At 38.3% G+C, this 24,761-nt stretch overlaps 8 protein-coding genes across 11 annotated transcripts in view; 5 read left to right on the forward strand and 3 right to left on the reverse strand.

The window, feature by feature from the left end:
• The window catches only part of LOC111518983, a 34,744-nt gene extending 32,637 nt beyond the window's left edge, over positions 1–2,107 (forward strand). The window contains exon 5 of the mRNA XM_023177480.1: positions 1,976–2,107. Coding sequence (XP_023033248.1) covers positions 1,976–2,107 — 132 coding nt within the window. The remainder of the gene's footprint in view (positions 1–1,975) is intronic.
• LOC6645487 (uncharacterized protein DDB_G0271670) lies at positions 1,885–9,784 on the forward strand. 3 transcript variants are annotated; one of them, XM_047011981.1, is made up of 4 exons: positions 1,885–2,303; positions 7,782–7,858; positions 7,928–8,474; positions 8,553–9,784. In XM_047011981.1, exons 2-4 carry the CDS (start codon positions 7,782–7,784, stop codon positions 9,405–9,407), a joined length of 1,479 nt encoding a protein of 492 aa, XP_046867937.1. In that variant the 5' UTR covers positions 1,885–2,303; the 3' UTR covers positions 9,408–9,784. The 3 variants fall into 3 exon arrangements, with proteins under 3 accessions (XP_046867937.1, XP_023033145.1, XP_046867936.1); XM_023177377.2 differs by lacking the exon at positions 1,885–2,303 and adding an exon at positions 6,342–6,401; XM_047011980.1 differs by lacking the exon at positions 1,885–2,303 and adding an exon at positions 7,686–7,703.
• LOC6645635 (protein arginine N-methyltransferase 1) lies at positions 6,408–7,652 on the forward strand. The gene has a single exon (XM_023177378.2). It carries the CDS (start codon positions 6,422–6,424, stop codon positions 7,640–7,642), a length of 1,221 nt encoding a protein of 406 aa, XP_023033146.1. The 5' UTR covers positions 6,408–6,421; the 3' UTR covers positions 7,643–7,652.
• A 2,972-nt stretch (positions 9,785–12,756) lies between the features above and the next one.
• Positions 12,757–13,565, forward strand: LOC6645488 (cytochrome b5). Its single transcript, XM_002067875.4, has one exon. The coding sequence runs from the start codon at positions 12,919–12,921 to the stop codon at positions 13,291–13,293; it is 375 nt and encodes a 124-aa protein (XP_002067911.1). The 5' UTR covers positions 12,757–12,918; the 3' UTR covers positions 13,294–13,565.
• Positions 13,566–13,604: 39 nt separating this feature from the next.
• Positions 13,605–18,277, reverse strand: LOC6645498 (ATPase family AAA domain-containing protein 5). Of its 2 annotated transcripts, XM_047011888.1 has the most exons (4): positions 18,125–18,277; positions 17,002–17,735; positions 14,298–16,946; positions 13,605–14,234 (listed from the first exon to the last, which is right to left on the reverse strand). In XM_047011888.1, the coding sequence occupies exons 1-4, from the start codon at positions 18,125–18,127 to the stop codon at positions 13,943–13,945; spliced, it is 3,678 nt and encodes a 1,225-aa protein (XP_046867844.1). In that variant the 5' UTR covers positions 18,128–18,277; the 3' UTR covers positions 13,605–13,942. The 2 variants fall into 2 exon arrangements, with proteins under 2 accessions (XP_046867844.1, XP_002067912.1); XM_002067876.4 differs by having other exon boundaries at positions 17,002–18,277.
• Positions 18,278–18,651: 374 nt separating this feature from the next.
• On the forward strand, positions 18,652–22,744 carry LOC6645401 (DIS3-like exonuclease 2). The gene is made up of 4 exons (XM_023177481.2): positions 18,652–20,202; positions 20,272–21,715; positions 21,789–21,908; positions 21,994–22,744. The coding sequence occupies exons 1-4, from the start codon at positions 18,705–18,707 to the stop codon at positions 22,742–22,744; spliced, it is 3,813 nt and encodes a 1,270-aa protein (XP_023033249.1). The 5' UTR covers positions 18,652–18,704.
• A 543-nt stretch (positions 22,745–23,287) lies between these two features.
• On the reverse strand, positions 23,288–23,793 carry LOC26529632. The gene is made up of 2 exons (XM_015177842.3): positions 23,720–23,793; positions 23,288–23,653 (listed from the first exon to the last, which is right to left on the reverse strand). The coding sequence occupies exons 1-2, from the start codon at positions 23,751–23,753 to the stop codon at positions 23,346–23,348; spliced, it is 342 nt and encodes a 113-aa protein (XP_015033328.1). The 5' UTR covers positions 23,754–23,793; the 3' UTR covers positions 23,288–23,345.
• A 99-nt stretch (positions 23,794–23,892) lies between these two features.
• On the reverse strand, positions 23,893–24,573 carry LOC26529285. Its single transcript, XM_015177838.3, has 3 exons — positions 24,503–24,573; positions 24,185–24,445; positions 23,893–24,117 (listed from the first exon to the last, which is right to left on the reverse strand). Exons 1-3 carry the CDS (start codon positions 24,525–24,527, stop codon positions 24,074–24,076), a joined length of 330 nt encoding a protein of 109 aa, XP_015033324.1. The 5' UTR covers positions 24,528–24,573; the 3' UTR covers positions 23,893–24,073.
• Positions 24,574–24,761: the final 188 nt, after the last annotated feature.

Raw genomic sequence — 24,761 nt, forward strand, 5'->3', positions numbered from 1 at the left:
AGAGAGAGAAATACGTAGATGTTCATACATACATATGTATACATAAATGTACATTCATATATACATACAAACATTTGTGTTAATGTCTAAAAAGAGAAATAGTCAGAAAGCTAGAAAGAGAGATCATGGCTGGCGATGGGTGAGAAGGCGGGTGGGTGAGAGGTGCAGGATGGTTCAATTACAACGCTGCGTCATATTTGCCTTGATGAAATTGCGCGCCCATTTTAATATGTAACTGTATATCAGGTGAGAGAGCAAGTCATGAAATTTACTGCTCTCTTTTACGTATGTATGTACATACATATGTACATTTTTAGATATGTATGCATGTACGGGTGTACGCAGTCTGGCTGTCTAGAATAGTTGTAAAAAATCTTGTTGCGCAAGTCTTCGCTTCTGTCTATGCATGTACAGTGGATATCCCCTAATATCGTAGACATTAGCGCAATAAATAAATGCATCATTGAACTTTGTCCTCAAAATATAACAATAAATTTTTTATTTTATCCTATAATTTAGCTAAAACACAACAAAGTCTGATGAGACTCTAATAATTGGAGTTTTATTCCTAGAGATAAGTACACTCGGGCACATTCGTGCATACATGCATGTGTATGTATGTGCATATGTACGTAATATATACATACATACATATGTATATTTCTGTAATCATTATAAAGGCTACTTAATACTGCATTTAATAATTTTTCTATATTTTTTTTATGCGATTCTCACTGTTTAGATATGTACAATCATACATACTTACATACATACATATATGTACATATGTACATATACAGCTGTAGCTGTAAATATATTTTGTATGTATGTTTGTATACTTGTGTTGTTTTTACAGGGTCTGCGACCGCCACCGCCGCCGCCGATGCCGAGACAGGCAACGGCCTCTGTTTGTCTGCCATTCTATCAGACATTGTCTGGTGGAAATTTCATTGCGATATATCTGTAAAATACCCAGTAGATATTTTTGTATAAATGTATGTTCATACATATGTACATTCACTTACATACATACATATACATACATACATATGTACATATCTACGTCTATATGTGTATGTGCCTTACTTATAATTTTGGAACATTAACTCATACTTTAATGTGAATTGTGGGTGGTAATACAAGCTCGTCTCAAATGTAACTTACGTTACCCTATAACTGACCAGGGTATTCGTTTGTTCGGTTCGAAGCCACAACTTTGCGTTTGTTGTTTTCCTTTCATATGTATAGAGAGAGCTTCTTTTGCTTATTTGTTTATCGGTTTCTCGCCCACATTCACATAATAGCAGCTAGCCAGCCAAGCAGGCAGGCAGGCAGGCAGTCAGTCAGTCAGTTAGCAGCGCTGAATTTTCTGCGCATGTGTGCTTGTATCACTTAAGTCGTCTGCTATCTAGTCTAGACGCATACGTATGTATGTGCCATGTCCGTTGCTTACCGAACGTCTCTTGACTTTACCCCACTCTTTGTACCCTTTACCATTGCCACCGCCTGACAAAAAACACAGGCCCATGTCAATCTTTCCCTCTCACTCTTTCGTTTTAGCTGTCCCTCTCTCACTCTCTCTTTCTCTATCTATCTCGGTCTCTCGTTTGGGGTCTATCGTCTATAGGGCGCACACCTTGTACGTACATAGATATACAAAACTACATACACGTCTAACACACGTCTGTCTTTTGTTTCATTTCGTTTCGTTTTCATTGTTGTTTGGTGCTACTGTTGCTGCAGTCAGTCTTTTATTTATAATTGAAAACAAAAAACAATACAATTTCGTAACGAAATAAATATTATTAGTACGTTTTTTTAGGCCATTATTAAAAATTGATTTTAACGACTTTCCTTTTTTTTTGTTTATTTTTTTTTTGCCAGGTTCCACTTTGCTAATTGCCATTGGTTTATCGGTGTGTTTGGCCTGTGGCACTATTTTTGTTACCATCATTGCGCTACGTCGTTCCTCAAGCACCACCAATACCAGCTCAATTGCTACCAGCAGTGCCAGTACGACTCAACAATCGGCACGGAGGATACGTCACAAGCGACGTTCATCGCAAAGACGGCTGCCAATTGGAATTGGTGGACTGGTAACGGGTAATAACGACGACAACGACGACGACAATAACGACGAGGCTATTATATCTACAGCTGCTCTGGCCCTGCCATTAACAACAACATCAACAATATTGTCAGAGGATCAAACCGTAGCAGTAGCACCAGCAGCAGCACCAACAACATCAGCAACAGGAACAACAACAACACTTTTGCCAACCGAGCCGGAACATTCTGTACCCGTAAGTACCCGCACACACACACACACACACACACACAAACGCATATGTCTGTATATGCATAATACGGTACTCTCCACCCACTAAGCCCACAACTTTTGTCTAGAATTACACTTGAACAAAAGGAGCAAATTTATGAAATAAATTAGCTACTAATCGCAAAGTTAAAAAGAATTTTTCTATAAGTCAGGAAACGAAAGTATGTACATGTACATATGTACACATGTATACATAACTATACATAACTACAAAATGTGCATAATCACCTAATGTGTATAGGCCAGATAAAATTAGCGAGAAATTTGGTGCAATATTTTTCGCAGTGTATTTACAATAACGAAGGCAAACCAGAAGAGAGACACGTGTCGAAAGTTTTTGTTTCTTTCTTTTATTTTTGTTCTTTTTCTTTTTTTTTTTCTTTTGCCATTCCTTTTAAACAGCATTTCTATCATTCATTCCCTTTTGGGCTCGACTCCTGCCTCCTTCTGCCCCACCATCGTCTATCCTCTGCCATCCTTATTCATTTGTCCGTCCACTTTACTTGCAAAAGTTTGAGTTTTTCGCATAAAGGTCCTTGAAGCAACAGCTCGCAATACAGACACAGTCATCCTTAAATTGCTTACGCCTCCATATTGGGTGTGTATGTGTGTCTTATGTAACATGCTTCTCCTCATACTCCTGCTTCTGCGTCTATATGTATGTATGTATGTACATATGTACATATATATCTGACGACTGGCTGGCTCTTGCTGTGTTATGCAATGTCTGTGTTTTACTGAATGCACAGCACGTCTGAGTCGGCATCTCATTTTGGCATTCAATTTTTATCACTTGCCCAAAACATTTCTTCTTCTTCATCATCATCATCATCATCGTCGTCATTCTGTTTCTTCAACTGACTGCCAATTTTTTGATGATGTCTTTATTATAATGGGCCCAGACAAATTCAATTTCTCCATCATCTTTTGTCTCTATATTTGACTTTAAATGATTTCCAAATCCAAACAAATCAGAAAACAAAAAAAAAACATGGTAATAAGCGTTTTATTTATTTATCTTTGAATTTTTGCGTATTGAATTTGCAGTAGTCGCCGTCGCCGTTTCTGGCCTTGAGATTGGATTTTACCTTCACTTCTATAAACATAAATATGTATGTATGTATGTATACATAAATACGTTCTGTGTGGTTTGTTGCAATGGCTGGGCTCCTCCATAGTACACCCACATATGGAATTTTCGTGGATTCTTTGGCTTTGGCCCAAAAAGCTCATTAGAGGCAAAACCGCAACCGCTGCGACGCGGCCAAAGTTGTTAAGGCGGCTTTTAGATTGTGGCTTTAAGATTTTATATAGCTTCCAGGTACATGCATACATACATACATATACAAAGAGAGAGTGGGGGAGTGAGACAGAAGAAGAGAGAGCTGGAGACGTAGGCGGTGACTGTCGGTAAAATGTGAAGACTTTGACAAATTGTTGCTTGCTCTAGGCTGGCGACTGACTATGCGATGACATCTCCAGCTCATTTTTCATCTCAACAAATCAGCATTATGAATGAACTCAGGCATATACATATGTACATACATAAACCAGCCCTGGTTTTGCAATAAAAGCGAAAATGCTCAAAGCGGCAGGGTATTTAGGGACAACATATTATTTTACTTAAATTGAAATATTTTATGTCAATTTTATCAAGGTAATATCTTCCACAATGCTTTATTTATTTAATAATAGTTTTTATTTTCATATGTATGTATGTACATATGTACATACATACATACATATGTATGTTTTCCGATAAATTTGGGCTTTTGTCTCACCAAACTAGCACTAAATATTAATTTCGTCACTAGCAATTTTTACTGTATCAAAAATGTTTTTTTTCGTGCTTCGTGCTTATTTGGAGTAAGTAAGCTTGCTTTTGCGAGCCCCTCTGTCTCCTGTCTCTTTTCCGAAGACCTAGTCAGCGGCATCCATTTAGAACAAAGATGGAGACATTGTGTGGGTTGGCAGCCAACGCAATTCCGCAATAGGACGGGAGCGAGCGGGGTATATAGAAGGGAAAACACAATTGCCACTAATAACCCAAGGCGTTCTTTAATAGCAGCAGGCAGCAGCAAAAGTAGAAGTAGCAGCAGCAGCAGCGGCGGTGTGTGTTTAATCGAATTTTATTTGCCGCCGTTAGCCAATGAATAATTCAAATTGATTATTAAAATGAGAATGTGTGTGTAAGTGCGTGTGTGTGTAGGAGGCGTTAACATTAGCCTACCTAAGCGTGTGAGAGTAGCTTCAATAATAACCGTTATCTACGCCAGACACACGCACCAGACATGCAGAGACCTGCATAAATTTATTTCAATTACACAAAAACCAAAAGTGTGAAAAGGTGCAAAAGATGATGCGCCTATGTGGCACTTGGTGAGTCTTACGGGGTGGAGTGGGTGTATATGGAGTGCTTGGAAACATAACACATAAACAGCTGCTGGCTAAAATAGTTGCCACAACAACAAAAAAAAGAGTCAAGGATTCAAGGCAAGGCCGAAAGATAAACAGAATGTAGTAAATTATGTCACCCAAAAACAAAAAAAATAACAAAGTGAAAGAAAAAGAGGCAAAATCAACAAACAACGACAGCAGATGGGAAAGCATTTCTCTTACGTCAGAGTCTCTGAAAACTCAAAATGAGGTTATTGCCAATCTACCCCCCATTCCATCGCCCTTCTCGCCCCACCGTTTCATCACTCATGTGCAATATGCGCTCCAGTAAACATTTTAACCTAATTTGATATGTTGTACTCGGATTACCGAAAACAACAGAAGAACGAAAAAAAAAAAAAATTTAAAAACAAGTAAACAAAACAGAAAGCTTCCCTCTACTTCAAGGATACCCAAAATACATATGTACATATTTACGTATGTATGTACATACATATGTACATATGTATGTATGCACTATGTTGTGTATGTGTGCACTCTTTGGATATCCTAGTATGCCTTTCAACCAATGCTGGGTATAATTAAGCAAAAGAGAAATGGCCCTCAAAGCAGGCACTCAAATCAAAAGGCATGCCTTGGCATGTAATTTTCTTGCAATTGCAATTTACAAAATTGCATTTTGCATATTTTTATAATTTACAAAGTCGCCGTCGTTGTCTCGCAGCTGCCGCTGTTGCTGCTGCTGCTGCTGCTGCGGTAGCAGCAGTCGTCGAATGCCGACAAAAATACTTTTTGTTGTTGTTATACCCTTAAAAAACGGGTATACTCATTTTGCTTAACAATGTTTTACCATATAAATGTGCACACATACCTACATATGTATATAAGTATACAATATGTATCAATTCTTGATCACTGTGTTCATTATGTACATCTCAGATAGGACTACTATATCATTGAACTAAACTGTAGCTGGGAATCGAAGAAGAATAAGAATTTGCAAGGGTATACCAAATTCGACAACCCCCAAGATAGCACGTTCCGCTAGTTTTTGTTTTTTTTTTTTTGCTTTTGTTTTTTGTTTCAGTTTTTGTGTGTGGCCAGAGCAGAGATTTGTCATTTTTGTCATGCTTGCTTGAACACATCAATCGCCAGGTGAGGTGAGGTGCGTCGTCTAAGAGGAGGAAGATAAAAACGGAATGTGGAACATCATCATGTTTGCAATTTATATTGAGTAAAGCGAGAGGAATGTTACAAACTTGATGAAACAGCCAAATAACAAATGTACATACATACATACATACATACATATGTATGTACATACTTACATACATACATACATAGCTGAAGCTACCCAAAATGGCCGCCACAAAAAAGAACAAAGCAAAATCAAAACACATTTGTAAAGTAACAACCGTTAAGTAAGCTCAGTGATGAGTACCTTTAGAGATGAGTTTAAAAACAAAACATTAATAGTGTAAAGTGAAATACATACATACATATGTATGTACATACATACATATTCGTGCAAGTACATATTTCAATCGGCGATTTATCGATGCGTATTATCGACAGCGTCCCGATATTTGTGCACCACTAGTTCGTTGAAGCTGACTGCCGCTTACGGTTTTAAGCTCAGCAATTTCGGTGGCGTTTTAAAAATCTAGTAAGAGAAGCCAAAGTAAAATGTATTACAGGTTTAAACAATATAAAAACCGTAAGCAAAATGGTGAAATCCAGGAGGCCACGAATACTGCAACAAAAATTGCGGTGGACTTCGCCCTTCAAACGCCTCCAGCGCGTAAAGTTCCCAAGGAATTGGAGCTAGTGGATCGCATGACTTCTGCTGATTTTCGCAACGATCATGCCGCTCATTTGGAAAATATGCGAAAAGTGCAAAATGATCGTTACAATATATATTTCTTCGAGAAGGCCATGGAAATAAATCAACATCTATTTAAGGATCGCGTTATATTGGTCCTCCGCTGTGGTCCGGGCACGTTAGCCCTTATGGCAGCCCGTATCGGTGCCAAACGGGTATATGCAGTTGATCATTCGAATGCAACACGCTATGCTGAACTGGTGGTGAAGGAGAATCACTATGAAAATAAAATAAAGGTCCTCAATGGTTACATATCACAGGTGCAATTGCCTGAAAAAGTTGATGGCATTGTGAGCAGTTGGATGGGACAATGTTTGCTCTATGAATCGAGTGTGCTTGAGGTGGTTGAAGCTCGAGACCGGTGGTTAAAGCCCAATGGATTTATTCTACCCGATTTAGCATCTTTATATATGCTGGGATCTCAGGAGCAGAAGCTTAAGGAGAGCCTTTGCAATTGGTGGTTATCCGTCAGTGGCTTTAATATGAATGCACTGCGACAATATTCCTTGGCCGAACCACGGTTTCTGCGCATGCAAGGCGAGAAAATTCTTACAATGGCTCATCGGGTCATGAGCATGGACTTGCTAAAAATTAACAAAGACGAAATAGCGATTGATCGGCAAATCAAATTGAAGGTTAAGAAGGAAGGCTTTTTAGAGTGTTTTCTTTTCTACTTTGATGCTGAATTTAGTCGTTCGCATTCGCCAATAAAACTAAGTTATAATCCATATCTAAAATTGCCCTTTAAATCCATTTGGCATCAGACTGTACTCTTCATCGAAAGACCACTTGCAATTCGTCTTGACAAGAAGTACGTTGGACATCTTGTTTTTAGGCCATTAAAGAGACTGAACTTCAAACAAATGGAGCTCCATATAAGCTTCTTTGAGTCGGCAGATAATCATGCAGAAGATATATATAATGAACGCTTAGTATGTAAACGTTGGCTAATGACTGACTGCTTCCAAACGTACGCCCAAGTGGCCAGTTGTCAGGATTATCGAGCGTTGAAGTGCCAAAATTAGTGTATATTTATAATGTCTATGTGTTGATTGTTTTTGGGGGATTGACTCGCTTCCTAGCAGGGTAATAATACCTAGCCAGTAATTGATCTAGAGTGATTAAATATAACATCTAATTATTTTTGTTTATTATGTCTTGCAGATGCTATCGGTACAGACGGCCGGCTGCGCGGGAATGGAGCGGCTCGGCGTTCCGACCCGCACCTCATCCGATGAAAGGTATTCACATGAACATATATGAAACTGATGTGGTTACATATATACTAATTTTTAAATTGCATTTTACAGGGATCAATTTAGATGTAGAGTGCGTGTCGAGCTCTTGCAACAGCAACAGCAGCAGCAACAGCATCATCACAGCAACAAGCAACAACATTCCTCCCACCAGCAACAAACACGCATGACAACTCCAGCATCATCATCATCACCATCATCATTATCCGCATCCACATCAGCAACATTATCTGCAGGTTTACAACAGCACAGCTTGAGCGGATCGGCAGGCAATCATAGCAACAGCAGCAGCAACAACAATAATAATAACAACAACAATAGTATTAGTAGTAATGTGGCCAGAGGTGGCATTGAGGCCACCACCCTCAAATATGGCAACACTGGCAGCGGGAGCTTTAAGGGCAATGATCTTAGCTGCAATTCCACCGCCTCATCCATGTCTTCATGTGGCTCCTCATTGCAAAGTCACAGCAATGATCATCATCAACATTACCAATATCAGCTGCAACAACAGCAAACGCCACGTTGTCCACATCATGTACCACTGCCGGACAGCGAGTACGGACAGGATAGGCATCTGCAAATCAGAAGTAACTATCAGGTTAGTACATAGACAAAACAAAAAAAAAGCAAAACAAATCCTGATGGTATTTTAACAACCCCTTTATCCACTATATAGCAATCGGAAATCACGCGTTCATATACAAAGCCACCGCCCAATAAGACAGTACGAGATGTACCAGAACAACAAATCTCGTGTGCCGGCAGTAGCAGCAGTTCGAGCAGTTATCGTCTCACCACACTCCAGGCGGCATCGACTGGTGGCACCTACTCCTCATCATCGTCGTCGTCGTCGTTATCAGCATCATCGGCTGTCATATCTGCCGCTGCTGCCGCCGCTGCATCCAGTTCAACAAAATCCAAACCGAATGCCATAACCAAGTTCTTCTCACGCATCAGTTCACCCAAATCGCCAACTTCAATGGTCGTGGCAGCCGCTTCAGCTTGTACGACAAGTAGTGCAACAGGAGCAGCACCATCAGCAACATCCGCCTATAGTCAACAGCCATCGTTAGCCTCCTCCGCCTCAATGTCGTCATCGGCCTCATCGTTGGCCTCCTCATCGTGCTGTGTGTCCACCTCATCGTCAGCCTCATCGCTGGCGGCTGTACCATTGCCCACATTACCCATCTCTAATGCAGCCAGCCTTAAGAGTACAGCCTGCAGTTATGGAACTAATCCTGCATCCGGAATCCATACATCAAGTCCATCCAGCAGTCATCATCATATTTATGCCGGTTTGGGACCCAGCACACAATTGTTAACCACCTTGACAACATCTGCGGGGGCAAGTGGTTGTGGTGCATCTACTCCAGAGAGAATACCAACACCACCATTATCCGTGTCTGTGCCTATTGGTGCTGGATTGCAACAGTTACTCAAGAGCAGCAGCACTACATCAGCGGCAATCTGTGAAACGTCTTCCTCTTCTTCCACAACAACAACAATAAGCCACTGTGGGGTAAACTCATAACTGAGCTCATGTTAAGTTTACTATTAATTAATCCCCTTTTGCGGTTTGCATTGGTTGCGTGTGCCAGGGGCCGAATTTCAAATCAAGTTTAACCGCGAAAAATGAAATGCACGGCTTAACCGTTTCTCATGCTTATAACGGTTAAACATTTAAATTGATGGGGTGCCGGCCCCGCACATCTACCGATGCATCTCCGTTTATAATATATATTTTTTTAATATTAGCTTATGTTAAACATTTAAACAGATTTATTTTTGTGGTAGGTCTGTGGGCCAAAACGTTACGCCAACTGTTTTGGTACGAAAAGACTGTTTATTAGTCAGAATTTAATTTGTAAATGTTGATTAAACAATCTAATTTTTTTTTTGCTGCGAAAACTAGTTTTTTTTTCTTCTGTAATAAATGACAGACTATTATTATTATTATTATTATTATTATTTTGTATCATCATTTCCATTTGTCACTTGTAAAAAAGAAACAACAAATAAGAAGCAACAAAACATAAATTTAAACAATAACAAGAATGAGACACACACACAGCATAAGAGAATATGTAATTTTATGATTATTTGAATAACTCTAGTTTATACAACAAAAAATACGAAACGAAAACAACTCTTAACTATACTCTATCCAAAAGAAGAAAACAAAAAGATAAAAAAAAACAAAAAAACAACCCCAACCCGCCCCTCCCTAATTCTATATATATATATATATAGATATATATATATATGTATATGCATACTGTATAAAAATACATACATATATATGTATAAAAAATGTATGGCCCAAATTTTTAGTTCAATTGAAATTTGTATTTTGTATATTTGCTAACGGAATTCTAATGTTTAAACATGTGAACGAAAATGAAAGAAAATGAAGAAAACGACAAAATATGAAATCTATGTAAACCAAATTGTAGAGAAATTTATTTGTGTTCTTCTCTTTTTTATTTTGCAAGTAGATGAGAAAGAAAATAAGTGAAATGAATATAACCAATTTCTAAACACATAAATTCTAATGTATGTATGTAGATAGCTATCTACATGTGAAGGCAAAACGTGAAAATAAAATAGTGGTTTGCCTGCCTAACGTCTAATGCCTGCCACTATTTTATGCTATCGATAACCAGTCTGAGTAAAAAGTGCTAAGGTCTGAGCCGGAAGTGCTAAGGTCTGAGTCTGTAATAACGGAAAACCGAAATTTGAATACATATGTAAATCAATTTTTTTGTTTTTTTTTTTTAACTTAGCAAATGTTGGCCAAGTCATTAGAAAGTTAATCGCACATATAAAACAATATATGTATATGCATATGTATATATAAATATAAATATATTTATCTTTTTTTTGTCAATAATTTCATAGAATTTCCAAGCTAATTAAGTACTTTAAACAAATTAATCAATCAAAAGAAGAACAAGAGAATAGAAAAAACAAAAACAAAACAGATGAAAACGGAAAATGGTTTCAACAACTTACGATCCATGAAATGAAAATTTAGCTGAAAATAAATGGTATAACTCTCTACTAAACAATCCTATCAAATCTCTAAACTCAATGTCTATGGTAAAGAAAAGAAACAACTACAACATACATAAAACAAAACTCGAAAAAAAATTTAAGTATATAAATAAAAACAAAAAACAAAAGTAACATACATATACATAGCACCAAACAAAATTTGGCGAACCAAAAAAGAAAGATGAAAATTGTGGTAATAAATTATTAAATAAATTCATTAAATGCGAAAGTCCAGCAAAAAAAAAAAACAAATAAATAAAAAACAAAACAAAATGTAGGCAACAACTGAACTGCTCTATAATTTTACGTACAGGCCTAATTTAAAACTACCTCCAAAACTGTTTTTTAAATTCTAAAAAATAAAATGAAATAAAATAATAATTAAATGAAATGAAAACGATGATCAACGTCTACGAATTATGTTTAGCAACTAAACTAAAAATAACAAAACACATATACAAAAATAACATTTATATATATATATATATATATATATATATATGTATATATATATATACGTAAATATTATTATGAATTTAAAACAAAAGAAAGAAAACAAATTAATTTCAATTAAATTTTTAAATTCAACCAATACACAAAATGTCTACAATCATTACATTTTATATTTATATAATTATTAAATTAAGAGATACAAATGGGAAAATTAAGCAAAAAATTAAGTAAAAAAAATTGAAACGCACACGAGCTGCGTTTTCAAAATGCGAAGCCGTCGACTGATATTTATAATGTAAATACACACACACACACACACACACACACACACACACATAACAAAATCATTGTGTTTAAAATTTAATAATATGAATAATTATAACATTAAATTAAAATATAACACTTTGACTAATGTGTCTCCCCTTTCCAGTTAAAGAAAAAAAAAAACAGTCAAAAATTAAGCAAAAGTTGCACTAAAAATTAGCGAAATTTTTAAGCAAAACGTCTAAAATACAATATATATATATATATCAGACATACATAATATATATATATATATATATATGTATATATATCTAAATACAAATAAATACCAATTATTGTTGTTGTCTCATATAAAAGAAAAAAAATCACAAAAAACAAAACAAAAAAACGAAAGCAAATTAAAAATATATTTCCAAAATATATATAGAAATATAACTTTGAAAGCCAATAAACTTAAATTATTTATTTCTTGCAATTGAAATGATAGAAATTAATTTCACGTAAGTATGTACATATATACTCTATGAATATGTTAGAGTATTAATAGAAAAGTATTACCAAAATAATCATCAGATACGGAACCGGGGATATACTGATATCTTATGACTGATACATGATTCATAAAACAAAACGAAAAAAAAACAAAATAATGACTCGTTGGAAATTTTCTAAAGATAATACCTTAAACAAAAACCCATTAGGTATAGACCTTGGCTAAGCAGCGAAAGTCATTCAATAAGTTTAGATGGCAACTAAAAAAAAAAAAAACAATAACAAAAACACCAAAAAGCAAAGCGTTCAATCAATTTTTTGGTCTTAGATGAATTGCAAGAAATTATAAGAAATCCTATGCATATACAAATGTTTGTGTACATGTTCTTTCTATTTGGACATTTGAACATCGTGAAATTCTCACGTATTTCTTATCGTTAATTGAGCGAGGGGGAAGGCGGACAGCCAGACAGAGTGTAAAACGTTTTATTTAGTCCACAAGGTGCTGCTAATATAATAATGGTATACTAGCATTCGATTATAATCGTAATGATAAACGTTTTTTCTTGTCGTTTTGCTGTTTTCTGTTCATATTTTTTCGCATTATCAATTATGCATCGAAAATGGTATTATATGAGTTCCCGGCTACGGCAAAAGCACGCGTCCAGTCTACAGCTGAAAGGGCAGGTGAATAGTAGCTAATACGGAACACGGAAAAGGCTATAAATCAAAGTGTGTGTGTTTTGTGTGCGGGATATACTCCATTTTTTATTGCCACCATGTCACAATTATACGACTTGTCTGAGATTTCGCAACAGAATGGCAAAGGAGGGAAACCCTGTTGGTTAATTATCAAAGGCAATGTCTACGACGTGACCAAATTTCTTGATGATCATCCCGGTGGCGGTGAATTGCTATTGGAATACGGTGGCAAAGATGCAACCAAGGCATTCAACAAAGCTGGCCATTCGTCCGATGCCGAAAAGGATCTCAAACAATATAAAATTGGTGAAGTTAACCCAACAGGATCAGCGGCGGCACCAATACAAACGCAGCCCAAATCAAATGCAAATGCCAGCAGTCCAACATCCACGGATCTGCCAGCTGCATCACCCATGGAGGCTAAAAAGAGTTCCGGCTTTTGTTGCTGTTAATACATACAAAAAGCAACAAACAAGTCAAATACTTCTTTTAAATTTAATTATTTTCGTGTCTTAATTTTTTTTTTTTCGTTTTGTTGTGTCATTACAATTCATCAATTGATTTATTTAATATTTAATTCAGGTCGTTTAGTTTAATTAGCATTAACTTTGCATCGATTTAATTTAACTAACAAAATTTCCACTCATTGTACAATTAAGAGAAATCTATATATATAATTAATGTATGTGTTCCATTTACTAGTTCTAAGAAGATCCAACTATGTTACAAACTGTCAACCATAGAAATAATAAAAAAAAAGAAATGCAATACAATCTTTAATATTATTTCATTTCAATCGTTGCCGACTGAATTTTCTCTTAATTTCACCAAATTGTAAACTGTATATTATGCCATCTCGCTCATTTTCATTTAATATTCCCCCTCCCATATCGAGACAGACACGGACGCACACACGGATATTTAATTAAACGGAATAGACAAGAAAACATCTAGATTCTAGAGGCTACTAATACAGATCTAGATTATATATATATATATATATATATATATATGTACATATATGTTTATTTTTTTTATGTGTTGGATTTCCCCCTCAACCTATTTACCCTATGGATAAGCAGGGTATTAGGAAAAACCATGCTAAGAATTGTTGGTTGACTGTGTTTCTATGGACGTTGTTGTGTTTTGATTGGAAGAGTTTGATGGTGTTGGTTGTAGTACTTGGCAAACTGCTTCACAAGACTCCATGGAAAAGCTAGTTACGTTAACCAAATGATTGCGTAAATAATGATAGAAGCGACTGGAACGACGTTCCTGGGTAGAACGTTCCCTTTCGCTACGACATATGGAACGCAAAGTAGGCTCGTAATCCAAGGATCGTGCAGTGGCAGTGCGGAGTTGATAATTTCCCAATTGGTCGCAAAGTGTAGTTCTATAAATGAATTATTTGTTTATTTTTACAATTGGTAGATCAAAAGACTTAAGTTCCATTTACCTCTGGGTTGGTTTATCGAATAAGTTATACGGACAATCATCCTTAATGGCCAGACCCGTAAGCAGAGCCTGCTCTACCAGTAAATGTGAGATATCCTCGCTTAGATGAGATTGCAATCGATCAGTGTGATCCGTATGAGCGTTGATTTGTGAGGCTATTGAAATGTTCTCATAGAATAAGGCCAATGTGTCCAATGGTGTAATTAGCTGCTTTTTCTGATTGGCACTATTTATTAGCCATGCCTTTTTGGGTGATCTAGATTTGCGCTTAACACGATTCGTCTCTCCCGCCGCCGCCGATGCACCTGCTGCTGCTGAAGACGATGACGGTGGTTCGAGTGCTGAGCTGCTTTTTAGCAAATCACCAAGATTTAAACGCAACAAATGAAAATCTAATGGAAAGGGTATACGATTCGGAATATTCTGTGTACAAGTATAAAACTCAAAGAGCCTTTGATGTATATAGGATCCATCAATAGTACTCAATTTGGGAGATTTGATTGGTGACTTTGTTTTTCCATTGTGTGCTTTGATTAGAGCCTTTGAATCTTTTCGATCGCCACCGCTTTGAATATAGAATTGTAGTTCCATTAAAGTTTTGCGTAAATTTTGCGCATTATACAAATAGAGAGAGACCAATTCATCCAATTCAATGGGGCAATTCTCCATTAGAGAGAGTACGGCAAGGAAACGTGAGATATTCAAAGCATTTGGGGCATGAAAATGTATGCAATTCTGTTGCATCAGACGCTGAAGATGTGGACAATTCGGATTGGTGGCCACAACAATGACCGGACGTTTGGAACTATTTGCCAGTGTATAGATGGCATCGGTAAATCCAGCATCGTGTTGTTCAAATACAATATCAGCATCTTCTATCAAAATCAATGATTTTCTCACATCGGCAGCAGTAGCAGAGGAGGTGGAGGAGGAGGCGGAGGCGGCGTTGGAGGCAGATGATTGATCATTTGAGATTGATGATTTTTGCATTTTTTGCAATAAATTTCCACTATTACCCTTGCCACGTGCCGATTTATTATCTTTGCGTATCTGATGCGATTGTGTGGCCTCTTGCAGTTCCTGCATCAGTTTCTTACCCGTACGCCGCATTCCGGCATTTATCTCAAGGACATTGAAATTTAAATCGTTGGCCAAGGCAAATACGGCATTTGTTTTGCCACTGGATGAGGGTCCAACCAAAACCATGGTGTTGCTATTACTATTACTGGTCATGGAGCAGCTACTGGAATCCATTGTATCGTAATTGAAATCATCTTGAGAGTTTTTACGTCCGCCATTATTGCCGCCAGCCGTACACCAGCTGGATAGAAATTCTTTTAGCTCTTGCACGGGTGTCAGATTGACCAGAACTTGCTCGAAGAGCAATGGTTTATACTTCTCGGTGAATAAAAGTTCACCATTTGGTGCACCCATTGGTGGTTTCGCTTCATCCATATTGTCCAGTTGTTGTTGATGCAATTGTTTTTGCTGTTGTTGTTGTTCCAGAGATCTTCGTGAACGTCGCGTTACGACAAAGGATTCACCCACTTGCTGAGTATCTTGTGCCGAATCCATAGCACTAAAATGACGATATTTCTCACGCATTTGATTATAACACTTAAAGGTGGGAAAACGATCAAATTCATTTTTCCATATCTTAACAAAAGATCGTTTATTGTCCAACGACGGGAGAGTTGCATAGGATGGACGCTGCTTTTGATTTGTTGCGGGCTGTTGAGGCGGAGCATCACATAATCTGGCATGCGATTGAATTGAATTACCATCATATGGATCATCATGGTCTTGTTTTGCTTGTCTCCATGACCATGGTTTGGGTAGATTTATGACTAAAGTTTTATAATCTAAACACCCGACATGAGCTATTCTCGGGAATAGCTCATAATTTTCATCATATTGCTGTTCCAATTGCTTGAGACGACTCTGCTCTTGCCGTATGCGCTCGGGCACACCAGAATGTAAGAAATCCTGACGTGCCTTTAACACTGATGGATCTGGACTTGGTTTTGGCAATTGTTTGACAAACAATGGTGCCAATTTTTTTGGTGTAGTGGGCGGATTACTAGTGTCCAAATCAATAATCTCAATGGAGTTGTCCTCTTTGGCAACAGGATTGGATTTAATTGGACTTGTTTCCAGATCATAATCATAGCGTGCCTTATTAGCACACGAGCGTCTTGGTCGACCTGATGGTGTCGAGATGTTTGGCATTGGAATTGTTGGCTCCGGAAATGGTACTATTGATGACTCTGGTTCGTGTTCCAATTTGTTGTTGTTTGTTCTACGCGGACGACGTTTGGGCGTCTCCTGGGGTGGAGTATCCAATGATGCTGCCGCTTGGTTAAGCGACACATTTTTAGGAGTCTCAACTTTGGCAAAATAACCCAAGAGGCTATCACGTTTTTTAGTTGGCGATGATAACTTTGCTAAGAATTCCGCTGTATGAGGATCAGTAGAAGGAATTGGTGACTGCTGCTCCGGCTCCTGCTCCTTTTGCATCTCTGTATCCACAGAGCTGAGACGACGTCGTCGGGGACGACCGCGACCACGTTTTGCGATAGGTAGCGTGGGCGCTGATGCTGTTGCATGAACTATTGCAGTAGGCGATTCCTGAGTAAGCATTTTTTTGAATCTGCCAAAAAGAAAATTCCCATTATAAGGAATACAAAACGCATTCAAGTATTTACCTTTTTGCTCTCTTTTCCAATTGTTGACCAATAAATTCTCCACGCTGTTCATCGGCCAGACGACGTTTGGCTCCGCCCTTGCGATCGTTCCATTCCTGAAGCAATTGCTTACGTTTACCTATAGTGGGTGAGGCAGCAGCTTCACTACATTCACTATCATTTAATGGTAACTCCTTGGCAGCTCCCTCATTGACTCCAAGTGAACGATTGCGTGCCTTCATCATAAGCTCAAAGACATTAGTGGGTTTCGATGGGATGGGTGGATTAGCAGTGGGAGTAGATCCGGCAGATGCAGATTCATTTGGTTTCTTTAATAGACTCTTGCTGTGGCTGCTGCTCAAGCCATTCTCCTGGGTGGCCTTCTCCCTTAGAGGTTGAGGCTTCCCTGATTTGGTTTTCTCATCCATCGATGGTGATGCGGATGCCCCGGCTGCTGCTGCCGCCGCTGCTTCTGCTGCCGCTCGACGTTTCTCTTCACGTTTACGTTTATGCTTCTCACGATGCTTCTGCTTAACGGTATTCAAAACTTCTTCCATATTTTGCAGAATCAACTTGGATTTGGCACTGGCTGGGGCTCTTAGCACAAATGGTGATGTTGGCTCCAATTCCAGTTGGACATTTTTTGTTGGTGTTCTTGGTGATGCCGACGATGATGATGGTGAAGACAACTCACTTGCAAAACAATTGACATCAGCATCAGTCATTTTCTTTACAGGAATTTGCGCTGCTCTGGGCTATTTATTTGTGTTTAAGTGTATGTAATAATGTATGTGTGTGCGTGTATGTGTGGGTATGTATGTAAGCAGCGTAAAATACAAAAAGCCAAACTCATAAATTTGCAACAAACATTTTGTGTATAGGTGTCGGCGTTAGTAGGTTTGGGCAGGAAGTTGGGATGGAATATGGTAAATAAAAAGCAATACAGCGAGTTAGTGGATTTTTGATATGTTCTTTTGTTATTATTTAATTTTGTTGTTGGTGTTGTGTACCTTAAATTACTTTCATTCACACGCACACGCACACACACTGGCAGCAGCATAAGCTCTCTTTCACACACGCACACACACACTCTATTTATTACGGTATATTTAAGCCTTTAATTTAATTGATTTCAGTTAGTCACCATTTAGAATATCTCATTTCAGCAACTCAATGAATTTTAAACATTTTCAATCGCTTTCTTTTTGGTATCTTTTATTTTGTTTTGTCAAACGAAAGGAAGGGGAAAAATGTGCTGTGGGAAAAAAAGGCGCGAATGGTAAATGACAACAGTGTGACCGTACAAGCAAGAAATACCTATTAAATAGTGGTCAACGCTAAAATTATTCCCCCAGAATATCTAGTATTTTTTGTACAATATACAATACTAAATTAAAATAATCAAAATAAACTACAAACAAAATATAACTAAAGTCGTTTAACAAACAAGAAGGGATTGAAATATTTAACTAAAATATAAATATATATGTTTTATATGGCATGCAAATACGACTCAAGTGATTAGCAGCTCAAGTATTAGGTAGCCACAGTTTAGTTTATTTTTATTTTATCAACATACACCACACTAATTGTCAGCTGTCAAATGTAAAGAGGGGAATTGTTGCCAGAATTTCACAATTTTTTTTTGTACATTGAAGCGGAATAGAAAATATAAATATAGAAAAAAAGTTTTTTATTTTTAATTTTTTGTTTGTTTTTGGAGAATGTCGGAAAGTTCAAGCGCGGACGTGGAGGGAGAGAGCGGCAGAGAAAGCAGCAGCTCCGATGGAAACGCAACAAGCACATTAAATCAAAATTCGCTGCAAGATGAACGTGTTGGAGGACCTGGCCCTGGACCTGGCCCCGGGACTTTCACCAAATCTGAATCAAATGCCAATGGCAATCATATTGCAACAATTGAGATGCTACGCCAGAGGTCTCAAATTTTAGCCCTGCGCTTACAACAGACGCAAGGTAATATGACAAAGCCCAGAAATCAAGTCGAAGGGATTGCAGCGGCAGCCCAATTTATGAGAATGTATATACCCTTACTGCAACCGCCACCGAATCCTGTTGCAGTTTCTGTGGCTAGTGTTGCTCCAGCACAACAACCGCCAACAGCTGTTGCCATGCCTGCTACGTCTGCTCCAGGGCATCCTGGTGGTGGTGGCTGTGTGATTGGGGATCGCATAGTTTGTTTGCAGCCTTCACATCATCCAATGCCCAGACCCATACCTTTGCCATATAATTATCCTGTACATAGCTATGCCATGCCTGTGATTCAATCACTGTCATCGGTTGCGCCGCCGCCATTTCCTCCAGTAACAGCAGCCAATGAAATGTTCGAGCCACAACAACAAGCAGCACAGCATTCTTCTCAGGCTCTACAGGTGGCTCCAATTCCAACGCCGAAGAAGAAAAAATCGAAACGCACTCTCAATCATGAGGTAGAAGCTCTCAAAGAACTTGTCCAGAAACTGACCGCTGTCAATCCTGAATTGCATGCCTATGCCCAATATCTTATACGCCAAAGCAAGATTCTTAGCCAATTGGAATGGATGACGCCTGGTGAACGGGCACGTTTGGATAGCCTTCACCGTATGGATGGTGGTAGCGATATGCGACGCTTATCTGAAATTTCAAGCAATAGTAGCAACAGTATCCAGCAGCATCAACAACATCAACAGTTGCAAGCTTATCATCATCAACAACAGCAGCAGCATCAGCAACAACAACATCAACAACTGCTCCAGCTGGAAAGCGCTCGCAAGCGTAACCGTAGGAGAAGAGGTAAACCCCGTAAGAATGCTCCACGCTCACTTAAGACCGAACTCGATGCCATGCGCTCATATATCAACAAAATTGTCCAATATTATTTGGGCACAGATCATGCGCTGGCCACCGAATTGCAATTCACTGGAGATTTCACTGATCTAGAGGCACATGCCCAACGTTTGGTCGCTGCCGGCTATGGCCGAATTGTGGAGGAGGAGATACGTATTAATCGTAAGAATAATCGTCAGGCCTTTATCACATTATCTGCGGATCGTGAGGCTCTTGAGCGAGACGCCATTGTCCTGATGCCAGTGGCCAGACGTTATGCCTTCGAGGGGGATACGGTCAGGGCATTTGTTCTTAATATTTGCGCCACAGTTAGTAAACCAGGTGAAACATCTGTAGGGAGCAGTGGTGCATCTGGCGGCAATCCTTCTCTATCACTTGGTAAGTGAAAGATTCAATTAGATTTCCTTTTGTATTTTTGCTCATTTCTACTCTTACCGCCTGCTGTAGCTGATGATGAAGAGCTATCTGATGAAACTGAATCACAGGAATCGGATGTCGATGTAGATGGTGATAATGTGGTGATCATATCATCAGATAATTGCCCCAAGGCTTTTGTTATAGCGATTACTAAGCAAACGGAATTGCGTCAAATAGTTGGAACCATTTCATTTACAAATCCCATACAACTTGGTGACGATGACAAATTATTTTATAAATTTCGTCCCTATGATATGCGTGTACCCATGGTGTATATAGCCCAGGAGGCGTGCGCCGCTCACATAGCAAATTGTGCTACGAGTAGCAAACAACCCGAAGATATTTGTGGCCTACTCTTTTTGGCTCATATCTTGGAAACCGATCGCAATGGCCATTGTATTGCGGATCTTATACAACCAGTGGGACGTGTTGGTAATCTTGAGGATGAGCTTAAAGCAATACTCTTTCACAATGGCTTGCGTGACATTAAGCCGTATAAGCAACATTTTGAAGATCTCTTCAGCGAAGAGGCACCGCCAGTGACTCCAAACGATTTACATAATCGCTGCGACTTGCGCACGAAATGTATTTTCACTATTGATCCATTGACGGCACGTGACTTAGATGATGCAATGTCAATTGAGAAGCTCGATGATAATGTATTTGAGGTTGGTGTTCACATTTCGGACGTATCACACTATCTGCTCGAGGACGGCGAGCTGGATAATATTGTTAAGGAGCGTTCGACATCAATTTATTTGGTTAATCAAGTCATACATATGCTGCCACGGGCCCTATGCCTACGATGCTCACTGCTACCGGGCATTGATAAGTTTGCGTTTTCCGTATTTTGGAAAATGAATGCAAACGGACAGCTTCTGTGCCCAGAGCCAGTTTTCACGCGCTCAGTTATCAATTCGTGTACACAGTTTGCCTATGAGCATGCCCAGAAGATCATTGACAATCCGCATGAAAATTTCGCTGACGATGATTTTCCCAGCATTCTCAATGGCTTCCATGTGGAGGATGTAATGGAGCGTGTTCTATGGCTGCATAATATTGCCCAAAATATGCGTAAAGCACGCTTCGAGCAGGGTGCCCTTACAATAAATAATGCCAAGTTGCGTTTCACACTCGATCCGCTGAATGGTGAGCCCATATCATTTGAGGTAGAGAAGCAACGTGAGGCTAATCGCATGATTGAGGAATTTATGTTGTTGGCCAATCAATCGGTTGCCCGTCATATACATACAAAATATCCTGAAATTTGTGTACTACGTAATCATCCGCCACCTTTGGTTAAATCATTGAAATCGCTTCGTGAGAAATTTGTTGCCTTGGGCTTTGATTTGGATTATAGTTCATCGAAGACGCTCCAAGAGAGTATGGTACGATTATGCCAGGAGGCACCGGATCCCATTGCCATGAATGCTTGCCTCAGTCAATTGCTAATGAAGCCCATGGCCAGGGCAAGGCATGTTAACCTTTCATCAAAGACTATAGATTTTGGGATTAATCGTTACTTTTTGTTTTGCTTTTGCTTTTAGTTACTTTTGCAGTGAAGGTAAGACCGAACCATCGGATCTTTGGCATTATGCTCTGTCCATACCGATTTACACTCACTTCACTAGTCCCATACGTCGCTATCCAGATGTTATGGTGCATCGGTAGGTTGACATATCTTATATATATATATATATATATATCAATTCCAGTTTACCACTTATATGACTTTCCTTCTCATTCGTTTAGTTTATTGGCTGCATCACTAAATTATTGCCCAACGCCTGGCCGTACGCCAGAGGAATTGCACTCCTTGACCAAACTTGCCAATGAACGAAAATATAATGCTAAACTGGCTGGCGATGATTCAGGAAATTTGTACTTCAAGCGTTATGTACGCAATAGACAAGGCATATATATGTATGCCGTTGTCATTGAGATTTTTCAGCATATAATGAATGTTGTGACTCTCGAATCGGGCCATGTCATAAGCATTAATTATAAAATGCAAAAGGTTTTAGTGGAGACGCAACATGCCCCGAATTTCATATTGGTAGCGGATCGCAATCACAAACAATCGGCACAAAAATTACAATTGCTTTCGGTGGTACCAATACGTCTAATTGTTTGGGATAACAAGCTAACTGGATTTTTGCTAACCGCCGATCAGCAGCGACAGCGTAACTTTAAGAATGGCAATGCCGGTGCAGCGACTGTTGCGGTTAGCAGTGGTGGTGGTGGTGGTGGTGCTATTGGTGGTGCTAATACTGCGACTGTTGCTCCTACTGGTGACTTGAATGAATTGAATGGTTTAATTGGCGGCACATCACGTAGAAATAGGCAAAAGCCGCATCGTTCTAATAATGCCAATACCAGTGCCAGTAATGCGTATACAACAATTCGATATAGACCACAACAACAACAACAGCAGCAACAACAACAACAACGCCAACAACAGACACAATTGCAACAACAACAGCGCAAAATATCCTTTAACTAAAAACATAAAACATCATATAAATATGAAAATATTTGTATGTATATATAGATATGTATATATGTATATATGTGTATATATATATATATATATATATATATATATATATATATATATATATGTACATATATTTATTGATTTTTTTCACTTTCTGTGATGCATAATGAAACCGAAACCTAATGAACTCATTAGTATACATATATATTTATATATAACACAAATTAAATCAAGACAAATCATCTTAATGTTCATAGATGTAAATTATGAATATACATATACATAGTAGATATATGTTAAACGAAAACATACATAACAAGCATAAAAAAACTCTAAATCATAGAAGATTGTAAATGTAACTCCTCCCCCCCCCCTAGACAGGAGTACAATAAAATTGAAAAACTGAACTTGAATACACAGAAACAGAAAAACACATACAGAAACACACATACATACATACATATATATATATATATATATACATAAAATATTTATAATTCCAATAGTATTCAAAATTTTTACATGTTGAATTTAAGAGAAAAAATTGAATTTAAGCATATTTTCATGTTTATTATGTATGTATAATAGTCCTTTTATTTGTTCCTTTTTATGGCCCATTTGTCAGCCATTTGTCGTTGCTTTGATTCCAAATCAATGGAGTATCATCATCCTGTGCTTGTGGCAATGGTTCACCTGGATTGATACGTGTCCAGGTCTTTGAATTGGGATTATAGACAAAACTCTTTGAATTGAACGGAGTTGGGGGTGCCGTTTGGCTAATTAAAGGCGGACGTGTTATTGGTACAATATTTGGCTTAATTTTTCCATCATCTAAATTACTACTAATGTATTCCACTTGTGACTTGGGATTTGTATAATCCAAAGGCTTGGCCATGGCCAGTAGAGCCAATAGAGCTAGAAAAATGAAAGATCTTTTGTTTTTTTTTTGTTGATGAATAAAAAAAACCCACAACAACTCACGAAAAATTAAAATCAAGGCGGTAAATCGCGTCATATTCAAACAAAATCTAACCAATCGGTCAAACAGCAAGATTACTACTGAATTGAGGCCTTTCACATATTTTACATATGTATGTACATTTGTGTGTCTAATGGGGAGAGATAAGTAATATATAGAGAGTAAAGATTTTTTTTTTGTTTTTTCTTTATGTGTGTTTGTCTTAATTTTCTTGTTTATTCAGATTTATATTCTCAGGTTGACGTCATCAATGTGAGAGCAGCAATTAAAATCCCCAAGATTAGCTTTAGCTTAGTTCATTTTCAAGCTCTCAATGCGAGGCCATCCATACATCCATTCATCCATCTATCCATTAATTAACCAAGCGAGGGACAAGCACCAGAATTCAGACGTTGGATATCTGAAATTAAGATGATGATGAATGAGGAGGAGATGGGAAAAAACCATCAATGGAATTCCCAACTTACTATTGCCGCATTGTACGGCACAATTGAATTTGGCTCCATTGTAATAGCTAACATTATCAGTGCCACATATGGGATTATATTCACTAGTTGCTGGACAGGATTGCAGACAGGCAAAATAACGTGGCGACAAAGCACTAGCCGTTGCTGTGGATGGAGGTGTTGCTGTTGTGGGGGCCACAGAACTTGAGTCGAAACCAAATGGAAATTGATTATCCCAAATTAATTGTGGATAGCTGTGGGCCAAGCCAATCAAAAGGAATCCTAGAAACAGAATCAGGACTTGAGTGTGTGGTTGTGGAAAAGGTTTTCAAGACTTACCAATTAAAGCGCCCAAAAATCTCATTATGGACAAATCTTATCTGACTGATGGGTCACCTAATTTACGTCTGAAATTAATAAATTGATGCGGACGCTTTTTATAAGCAGCGCGATTTCAAAACTGATTTTCGATGGATCGCTCTCTCTCTCTCTCTCCCTTTCTGTCTCTTTCTCGGTGTTTTTCTCTCCCCATCTACGTATCGCTCTCGCGCTCCACATGAAGCAAGTTTGTTGGAGGGGGAAAAAACCCAGAGGATGC

Source organism: Drosophila willistoni (assembly GCF_018902025.1).
Source record: "Drosophila willistoni isolate 14030-0811.24 chromosome XR unlocalized genomic scaffold, UCI_dwil_1.1 Seg143, whole genome shotgun sequence".
Taxonomy (NCBI): Eukaryota; Metazoa; Arthropoda; class Insecta; order Diptera; family Drosophilidae; genus Drosophila; species Drosophila willistoni.